The 10,668-nt window shown below is 54.8% G+C and overlaps 1 protein-coding gene across 1 annotated transcript; it reads left to right on the forward strand.

Moving 5' to 3' along the window:
• The first annotated feature begins 5,869 nt into the window (after nt 1–5,869).
• Nucleotides 5,870–6,542, forward strand: RPP25 (ribonuclease P and MRP subunit p25). Its single transcript, XM_069866845.1, has one exon. The coding sequence runs from the start codon at nt 5,904–5,906 to the stop codon at nt 6,537–6,539; it is 636 nt and encodes a 211-aa protein (XP_069722946.1). The 5' UTR covers nt 5,870–5,903; the 3' UTR covers nt 6,540–6,542.
• The last annotated feature ends 4,126 nt before the right edge of the window (nt 6,543–10,668 follow it).

Raw genomic sequence — 10,668 nt, forward strand, 5'->3', positions numbered from 1 at the left:
GCCTTACGAGGAGCGGCTGAGAGAGCTGGGGGTGTTTAGCCTGGAGAAGAGGAGGCTGAGGGGAGACCTCATTGCTCTCTACAACTACCTGAAAGGAGGTTGTGGAGAGGAGGGAGCTGGGCTCTTCTCCCAAGTGACGGGACAGGACGAGAGGGAATGGCCTCAAGCTCTGCCAGGGGAGGTTTAAGCTGAACATTAGGAAAAAAATTTTCACAGAAAAGGTCATTGGGCACTGGAACAGGCTGGCTGAGTCACCTTCCCTGGAGGTGTTTAAGGGACTGGTGGATGAGGTGCTGAGGAGCACGTGGCAGGTTAAGTGAAGAAAAAAAGGGTCTGGCTGCTCCTGATCGCCTCTGAAGCAAAGCAAGGCCATGTCTGGTGTGTGACCTCTGCAACTATCAGCAAAGTGAAAGGGAGCAGCCTCTGGCTGCTCTGGCCAGGGTTGTGTTCTGGTGGAGAAGCAGCTCAGAGAGTGCTCCGGCTTCACAGGGAGCGTTCCTCTTCAGTGGGTAACAGTATAAATGGCAGAAAGTAGGAGTTTATTTCTGGAAGGTTTGCCTCTGGAAAAGCGATTCATGTTGTTGAACTGTCTGCACAGACGAGTCCTGTGGATTTGAGGGGGGTTGAACATGGGGAACAGAGCGGTTGTGCTGTGACAGAGTGTCTGGTGAGGAAGTCCATGAGTGCTCTGGTCCTCTGGCTTGCTTGGCTCTTGGAAAAATTCCTTTATTTTACAGAGGCAGGGATCCCGTAGAAATTTTCTTAAGGACTGGTTGTACAGCACTGTTTCTCTCTTGCAGTTCCCCATCTCTCTTAAATAATCCTGCTCTGACAAAGGCTCTGGGAGCACTCTGGAATTCTGATGTGAAGCAGAATACGTAGTGCCACAAAACAAATGGCATTTAGTAGTCTGTATTCATCCAGTGCTTGTCCAGGCTGAGGATGGTCCTGTGTGGAGGAGTTTTTGGTCCAGGGAGGACATGATTTGCTGGCTGTGAACAATCCAGGCTATGTGATGGAAGCTTTAGAATAGCTAACCTTGAACCAACATTGTACGGGTGGTACAGGGAGAAAAATAAAAAGGTGGTAAGGAGGGAGCTGAGCTGGGTGTGAAGCCACAAAGCTGAAACGTTGTTAAAAACACATTGCATGATAACCAGTTAAAAGCAACCTTGAGCGCATGGACAACTTGCTTTAACCAATGATGTTGTGTCCTGTGGCGCGTGGACAGCTTCAAGGTTTATAAATAAGCGGGTCAGCACCTCTCGTCCCCTGTGTCATCAGAAGGAGCTCTGTGTGGAGCACTTGGACCTCCTGCCTTAGTCCTCCCTTCTTGGCATCCATCCTCGCGTGTCAGCTCACTGTCTTGCATTATTGGGCACGGAGGGTCAGCAAGGACGATGTCCCACCAAGGGAAGGTGGGAAGAGCAGGGTAGGGAAGCAGCAAGACCTCTCCTTACAGAGCAAGCCCTGGTGGCCAAACACCCTTGGAGGATGAACAGCATCCCTCTGTGGAGAAGGAAACTCAGTGGAAATGGGGAAAATACCTGTTTCACAGATGGCAAAACAGAGGGAAGCAGGAAAGCACACAGGACATGGATGACCCCATATCTGAGAGCCCAGCTGTCCGCTCCAAACTCCTGCTGGGTCTTGGCCCTGAGCTGCCAGTTCCTGCAGAGATGCACCCCGGCACATCCAGCTCCATCTTGTGTGACGGCACCGGAGCCAGGGGCAGGAGCACAGCTAGGGGAGAAGGGGAGGTGGCTGTGGATCCCTGGTCACCCACCCGTGAGACCTTCCTGGGGTGCTCTGAGACTGGGAGTGCTGCTCTGCCTGCGGGCAGCCATGTATCCCAGGATCCAAGGCTGGCCACAAGCCCCAGCCCTGCTCCCCGGGGAGGATCTCTTGGCACACAGCCCCAGCTTCACCACAGATTGGCTACAAGATCCCTCCCTTGGGAGGGAGAGTCCAGACCAACCCGTGAGTTCTCAGCAAGCAGATGGGTTCAAATCCAAGCCAGCAAGGCAATCAGCAAGTCAGGTCCACAGGACTAAGAGCCTCTGGGCTAAGTTTAAATAGAGCAGGAGGTTGGTTGGGGTCCCAGGTGGGGCTGGCCAGGGCTGCTAGGGCTGGTTAATGCCCTTATGATGTCTCCACGCTCCTGAGGCTGGGGCTTTGCAAAGGGACTTGTCCTACAAAAGGAGTTTTCCCTTTTCCTTTGACACCTCCCACTCAAAGTGAGGATTGTCCTGAGCCCTGGTGGTTTCTGCTTATCCATGTACACAGGGTTTGCCTTGCTAGCAGGGAGCTGATGCCACCCTGGGATGCTCCAAGGTTCCTCTGGCATCTCTGAAGCCTGGAGCTGCATCCTCTGGGGGCTGATCCTGGGAAGGAGTGGCTCTCACACCCTGGTTAGGGGCAGGGCAGGGGATCCCTGCAGCACCCTGGGGTCCAGCTGCACCGCCCTGGGGCCCATCTGCACCGCCCTGGGGCTGTATCCAGCTTGGACATCAGCCTGATGCCAGAGTGCAACGCGATGAGCGCCTGAGACCTGAGCCGCCCCGATGTGACGCAGAGATGGCGCCCAGACTTTCCTTGTATCGGATGCTTCGATTTTCCGACCCCCTCCTATGCAGGGCCACCTCAGATGAAAGAAAATATAGAGAGGGCAGGTGGAGGACAGGGGCTCGGGTTACCGCTCCTCTCCAGCTGCCCTGCTCTCAGCTCGGAATATGTTTCTGGGGTTTTTCCCCCTTTCGAGGCTCGACTGGGACTGCTGTTGGCTCTGTCTCCCTGCCATTCCCTGCAGCCCAGTCCATCCCCACCACCCCTCCTCTCTCAGATCCTTTGCCAAACGGCTCTTCCAATCTCCCACCTCCTGCGGGCTTGGGGTCAGCAGGGACAGGGACCCCTCTGGGATGGGGCTCCCAGCCCTGCAGGGTGATTGCAGCCCATGGAACTGGGATATGGAATGCTTGGAGATAAACTAATGGTGTAAGGGAGGAGGAATCCAGTCCCAGCATGACCAGTGGATGCTCGGGGCAGGCAGACAGATGACATGCAGGGTTTATGGTCAGACTGGATGACCTTAGAGGTCTTTTCCAACCTTAAACATTCTATGATTTTATAATTCCTTTATTCATATTTTTTCTCCATTTCTGCCTTCGCTGTTTGCCTTTTCTCCATTGGAAATGACTCCCCATCTCCTTTCCCAGTGTTTTTTTCCCAGTGTTTTTTCCCCCCTGGCTGGGGCTGTCTGTGCCTTTGTGTCCCTCCATCCCAGCTCTCCTCCCTCTCCCACCCTTCTGTTCCCTGCGGCTGAGCTCATTTCAGCTATTCCTTCACTCGGAATAACCGATCCACTCTGTTGTCCTCCAACAAATAAGCTGACGGGCTAATGAATGGCTTCAGATGGTAATTAGCTACGGAATTGCTAATAATGAATGCCATTTACATTTTAAGCACTGCAGAGGAAAAGCAGGACCCTGCCATTAGTGCCCCCCCCCTGCAGCCTTTGCTTTGAGGGGAGCCCTGGGAGGGATGCGGGAAAGGCTCCACTGTGATTGCACCTTTCCTGCCTCCATTTCAGAGGCTGTGAGGAGCGGAGTTTGTTAAGCAGCAACTGGGGAGGGAGGGGAGAAGCTCTGCCGCTTCCCACATACAAGGGGTGGGAAAGGGTTTTAGCATCCCGATGATCCGATGGGTCTCTTCCAACCTGGTGATTCTATGATTCTGTTTTCACAGAAAGGGTCATTGGGCACTGGCAGAGGCTGCCCAGGGAGGTAGTTGAGTCACCTTCCCTGGAGGGGTTTAAGGGACGGGTGGACGAGGAGCTGAGGGACATGGTTTAGTGTTTGATAGGAATGGTTGGACTTGATGATCCAATAGGTCTCTTCCAACCTGGTGATTCTATGATTCTCTTTTGGAGGCAGCAGCTTCTCTGAGAGGCATAATCCATCCCTGCCTGCCCAAAGACAGAGCCAAGTGCCTTCTGCAAGGATGTCACAAAGTGTCATTGAGCAGAAAGGGGGGGAAACAGCATTGTTTTGTCTCACAGGAGCAAGGGATTCATGGTAGAAGCGCAGCAACCAGGCTGGCTCGCTGCTGCAGAGGGTTGCTTAAAGCCTCAGTTCACCACAGGCGATGGGGGTGAGCCTGGGAGCATCACGTGCCCTGCCTCAGTTTCCCTCTGTGCCAAAGGGGCCTTGTGGGTTGTCAGCTCCATCAGGAGAAGATGCTCTCCATCCCTTTGGGTTTTCCAGTGCAGCACGGTACCGCTCACAGGCGCAGCAGCCCATCGTATGTGGGTGAGACACCATAATCATCGTCCCGGCACCCACTGGACCCCAGCCTGGTGGTCAGGTCAGGGGGTCAGGTCAGGTCAGGTCCCATCCCCACTCCCCATTTTTGGGGCAGCAGCACCTCCAGAGAGCTGCGTTGGGGACCACAGGGATGGAGGGATGCGCCCCGGCCAGGAGGGTCTGGCTACATCCTGCCTTAACCTCCGCCAGCATCCAATCAATTCATTTATTTATGTATTTTTTCAAGCCCTGCTCCAAGTGAAAACAATCCAGGGGCCTCCAGAGGCCGATAAGATTTGACTGCAAGTCAATACTCAGCACGTCTTTCCACTGTGCAATGATCCTGCAGCCAGTGGGGCGGGAGGCTGGGGTGGGCAGGGGACAGGGAGGTGACAGGGCAGGCAGAGGGCCAGCCTGAGGCAGGGACATCTCCTCTCCCCGAGAAGGGATTGGGGCAGGATGGCACAGAGATCTCCCGGGATGGGTTACGTGACGGTGACCCCACAGCGAGCAGCTCCATCTTAGGGACAAGGAGATGAGCAAGGGAAAGGGTCTGGGAGAGGAAAGGATGGGGGAGGAGGAGGAGGGAGAGAAATCACCCGTGAAAACCGGCTCTGCCGTGACATCTGCTCCTGGGGGCTTTTGGGACAGAGAGGTTTTCCTGCGGGCAGAGCCAGGGCTGAGGCTGGGGGATATCAGGGAGAGCAGAGCCCTGGCACGCTCAGCGCACATCCCAGCCCCACAGCGCGACCGCGATGCCATCTGCCAGGATTTCTCCTGCCCGCGGGTCCCAGTGGCTTCTCCGATGGCTGATAAGAGTTGACCTCAGACTGCTGGCTTTCCCAAAGAACCTCCTGCATCACTCGGCACAGCGTAGCCAGGACTGCTCATCCCTTTGGAGATGCTGCTGGGAAGAGGGCACAGGCAGGGAAAGGAGACAGGGAGGCAGGGAAGCTGGCAGGCCGGCTGCCCTCGTTAGCAGCTGCGTCCTTGGGCGGTGCAAGAAGGGGACCAGGTTCTCTTTAAGGGGGCAGGACTCTGGGAGCATCATGAAGCCAAGAGTGAGCTTCTCCCTCTGCCTTCCAGCCTCCCTTCCCAGCTGGGGACCAGGGCTCCCTGTCCTCCCCTTCGCCTTCCCTGGGCGCTGGGCAGGGATGAAGGCAGGAGCTGGGTGCTGGGATGGGAGGTTGAGCAAGGGGAGGAGGAGGAGGAGGAGGGGAGGGAGAGGGGGAGGATCTGCTAATTACACAGAATAGCTCTGGGGGCTGAAGTCCAGAATGAAGCAAAGAGCAGCAGAAGCGAGTGCTGCAGTGGGAGCGGAGGAGCCCAAGCATCACCAAGAGCTGGAGCCAGCTATCCTCCCCACTGGGAGCAACTGGGGGCACCCAGGGATCCTGCAGCCCTATCCCCACCACGGGACAGCCTCCAGCACAGCCACCGAGCCCGCTGCCAGCTCCGCCACAGCCAGCCCTGGGCAAGAAGAGGGGAAGGGGACGGTGGTCTTGGGGACAAAGGGTTCAACTCAACCCTTCAGCAGAGTCAGCCCTGCCATGATCCTGGGGGGCTAGGAGCCAGAGCAGATCCCTTGGGAAGGGGTGAAGGATGGCTGCCAGTGGAGGGGGAGCGAAGCCCGTTACCCGGTCCAGGATGGAGAACTTCCGAAAGGTGAGGACCTCAGAAGAGGAGATCCCTTTGCCCTTCCCTGACCTGCCCCCAGATGTGGTGGAGATGAAAGTGAAGGAGGGCAGCAAGATCAGGAACCTGATGAACTTTGCCATGGCCCAGATGGAGCTGAAGGGCAGCCGGCAGATCGTCTTCAGCGGCTGCGGCAGGGCAGTCACCAAGACCATCACCTGTGTGGAAATCATGAAGCGAAAGCTGGGAGGGCTTCACCAAGTCACCAAGGTGCGCTACAAAACCTTGGTGGAGGTCTGGGAGAACCAGGACCCACTGCCTGGCAGCCCAGCGCAGAACCTGACCGTCCACAAGAACGTCCCCTCCATCTGCATCCTCCTCTCCCGAGATCCCCTGGACCCCAACCAGATGGGCTACCAGCCCCCAGAGCTCCAGCCTGGGTTCAGCCAGGCAGAAGGCACATCCAGCTCCTCCATGAAGGGGCTGAAACGGCCAATGCCACCTCCTCACGAGAAGCTGTTGCCCAAGAAGTTGCAGGTACAGGTGCCCGACAGCCCGAGGGGCTCAGGGATCACGGACAGCCAGCTGGGTTGCCACCACTGACCCCACCTCCCCACGGTGGGTATATAGGCAGGAATGTGCCCACTAGGTAGGCAGGGGATGCATGCTGCAGAAATTCTGGATGTTTTAGCTGCTTTGCTGTGGATAAAGGCAGTGCTGTGCTCACCTCAGGGTCACCTGTGTGCTTCAGGCTGCCTCCGACATGCTGCTGCTGCTCCAGGTGGCCCCCACGCATGAGGACTTGCTCCTCGGGGTACCACATCCATGGATTTAGGGAGAGGGGGAAAGGGTTAACCCTACCAGCCCTATGAGATGTGCAGGGGGAAGCTGCTGCAATGCCACCACCACCATGGAGCCCGAGCCCTTGCTGCCTTTCTCCTGGCCCACCATCGCTTTCCAACCACCACATCTTGGCCATCGGGAAAGACGGTTTTGCCCCAAGCCCGCTGGAGCAACACCTTCATTAACAAAACGACCACAATTATGCCCAGCGGGGAGCTGTCGGGTTTATTAATGCCGGGCTCAGCAACCCACAGTGCCGTGAATCATCCTGAATAAAACAAACAAGCAGCGGGTCGCTACCTCCCCGCATCGCAGAGCCCAGCGCTGCCTGCCTACCGGACAGCCGAAGGAACTAAAACATCCCTCCTCCTTCTTCCCGCATCGGATATTCAGGTCTTTGCTCTCTCCTGGAGGCATTTGTAGGTTTTGGAGCGATGGGAGCATTAGGTGGGTTCTTGTTGTGGCTGAATGCAGTGTCCGGTGCAGGATGGGGGAGGTTTAGGGGTTCTGGGCTGGCATCCTAGTAAAGCCCTTTGGAGTAAATCCGTTTCTTCCAGGGGCTAAAGGGAAATGAATGGAAAATAAAAGCTTTTTAGAAATAGTTGATGTCTATGGGAAAAGGGGTGGGGGGGATCGTCTTGGCTACAGACCACAGCGCAGCAAGGGTGGGACTGTTCTGCCGCTAAGCCAGGACAAGCGGATCCCGGCCAAACCCCATCCCAAGGGAGTGACGGGATTGGGGCCAGTTGCTCCTACATGCCCTGACACCCACCGGCACAGCAGAGCCTGGCAAAGCCCCCGTGCCAGCGTCCCAGTCAGCACAGCAGGGACCGGGATGGGTTATGGGAGGCCAAGCAAACCCAGATCCACCTGGATCTCCTCAACCCAGCCTAGGCAGCCCCCGGGGCATGGCTGGATTAATTAAATCAGTATTAACGAGTGTACCCTTCCCAAAAGCCAAAAAGGGAAGGATGCTCTGGCTGCAGCCACGTTATCTCCCTGCCTTGGTCTCGCTCTCCAGGGACAGCAAGCAACCCTTCTTTTGTCAAGGGCTTGCTTGGTGGGGAACGGGATGAGGGGAGCGAGGAGGAGGAAGCGGGGGGCTGTTTTGTTTCACCATGACCTTGTTATCTCCCTCAGCTGGCAGCCGCTCCTCTAGCCCAGAGGCTTGCGCTTATCTGCCCTGCTCAGATCGACTCACTCCACTTATCTCTACTTGAATATTAATTTCCAATTGTTGTATTTTTTAATCATTATTTTTGGTGGGTTTGGGGCTGGGAAAAGCTTTGGGCTCTGTACCAGCCGATGACCACTCCTCCCAGTCTCATCTCTCCTGTGCAGATATTGTTCAGGTTCTACCTTCATCCTGCATGCAAGGAGGGGGCACTGTGTGTGGGCTCCTATCCCAAATGTACTAAAAATCATTGTAAGAAATAAAACCCTCCATAAAAGCTCCAACTGGAGCCTAAAAACTGGCACAGCTGCAAACCAACAGCCCTTCACCTCCTCAGCGCTGCCCCACTGCTGCCACTTCACATTGCTCCCAGCAAGGAGAGAGAAAGAAAAAACACTCATTCCTCCTCATTATTTTGTTAATGTGAAAAACGATTTTTAATTGATTTGATATGCAGGCAATCCCCAGTCTTGGAGGCAAGAGGATCCTGGGGATTTTGCACTCCTCACTTTGTTGGCTGTGGACCAAGGATTTCCTGCAGGAGAAAATGGTTAAAAACGATGACTGTAACCCAAAATATGAAGTATTTAAAATAGCCTGATGGCATTTGGCTCCACAGGGTCCTCAGGTTGAGCAAAATTATCCCCAGGAGCTCGTGCTGCTGAGGGACAGCCCCAGGGACTGGTGAAAAGCAATATTTGGGGTTGTTTTGGGAGCCCAGTGGTGCCCTTGCTTACAAGGAGAGGCTGAGACACCTGGGTCTGTTCAGCCTGGAGAGAAGGTTGGTCATCAATGCTGATCAGTATCTAAAGGATGGGGGGAAAGAGGATGGGGCTGGACTCTGTACAGCGGTGCCCAGCAACAGGAAAAGGGCCAATGGGAATGTTACCCGAAATCGATAAAAAAGAAACTCCCCAGACAAGGTATTTTGCTTAGAGAGGAGAAATTGGCTTTATTCTGTGTGTAATGATGGGTGGAAGATCTTCCACAAAACTAGCACACCTATAGAAGACCCCAAAAAACCTACTGATACAAACCCAATGGTCCAAATCCCACCTAGCTAATACAATCATCACACCTATCTAATACAGATATTCGTTAGGTTACACTATTCTTCTTTAACAAAAAATTGCTTATTTCCTTTCCACGTGGAATCATAGAATGGTTTGAGTTGGAAGGGGCCTTAAAGATCGTCTAATTCCAACCCCTCTTGCCATGGGCAGGGTCACGTCCCACTAGATCGGGCTGCTCAAGGGCCCCCATCCTTAGTTCAGATAAGGATGTCCTTCAGGTAATCCTTAAGCTATCACAAATTCTCCCTCTCTGATATCTCTTCCCTTGCTTCATCAAACGTTTTCAACCTCAAGTCAATTAACTAGTGAGTTGATCACTTTCTTAAGACCAAGCGTCTACGCCCCTGAGCAGAGGCCAGGATGTTTGTAGGAGATATAAATTGCCTGCATATCTGGAGAGATATTAGAATGTTTGTAGGAGATACCAAGAGTCTGCATCTCTGGGATCAGGACCTTGGTAGTAAATCAACAGGGTAAACGAGCAGCAAAATACCTTCTTCTTAGCCCCCTCGGTAATAGGACGATGTTCACTCAGTTCAGTGGTGCCGAGTGACAGGACAAGGGGCAATGGGCACAAACTGGAGCATGGGAAGTTCCACCTGAACAGGAGAACCAGCAGGATGAGGGGGGTTCTCCTTCCCCTCTGCTCTGCCCCAGGGAGGCCCTGTCTGAAGCCATTGTCCAGTTTTGGGCTCCCCAGCTCGAGAAAGACAAGGAATGACTGGAGAGAGTCCAGCGGAGGGCACAGAGATGATGATGAGACTGGAGCATCTTAGGCTGAGAGACCTGGAGAGGGGAAGCCTGAGAGGACATCCCATCGATGCTCATCAGGATCTAAAGGGCCACGGCAGGAGGATGGGTCAGGTAAGCCTGGGGCTGGTGCCACAGCTCCTGCTGTCCCAGAGGAGCTGGTTCACATTCCAGGCGATGCCTGAGCCTGGAGAAAGACACCCCTGTGCTGCAGCGTGGGCAGCTTGGGCATTCATGGGGTGGTGATGGTTTGGTTTATAAGGCAGGGACGAAGCTGGTGAAGGGGTTGGAGAACAGGCCTTACGAGGAGCGGCTGAGAGAGCTGGGGGTGTTTAGCCTGGAGAAGAGGAGGCTGAGGGGAGACCTCATTGCTCTCTACAACTCCCTGAAAGGAGGTTGTGGAGAGGAGGGAGCTGGGCTCTTCTCCCAAGTGACAGGGGACAGGACGAGAGGGAATGGCCTCAAGCTCCATCAGGGGAGGTTTAAGCTGAACATTAGGAAGACTTTTTTCACAGAAAGGGTCATTGGGCACTGGCAGAGGCTGCCCAGGGAGGTCGTTGAGTCCCCTTCCCTGGAGGTGTTTAAGGGACAGGTGGACGAGGTGCTGAGGGACACGGTTTAGTGTTTGATAGGAATGGTTGGACTCGATGATCCGGTGCATCTTTTCCAAGCTGGTGATTCTATGACTCTTCTCAGTAGTGCCCAACGACAGGACAAGGTACACTTCCCCACTGTGTTCTCTTGGCAGCTCGGGACTCTCCTTTCAATACTTGATTTTGTTCCTCGTTTCCACAGGTACTGCCTCTCTTGAAGCGGCTCCGCCCCGTCCCGCCCCGCCCCCGACACAAAATGGCGGCGAGCGGCCAGGCGGGATGGGGCGGAGCCGCTCAAG

Source organism: Phaenicophaeus curvirostris, chromosome 12 (assembly GCF_032191515.1).
Source record: "Phaenicophaeus curvirostris isolate KB17595 chromosome 12, BPBGC_Pcur_1.0, whole genome shotgun sequence".
Lineage (NCBI taxonomy): Eukaryota > Metazoa > Chordata > Aves > Cuculiformes > Cuculidae > Phaenicophaeus > Phaenicophaeus curvirostris.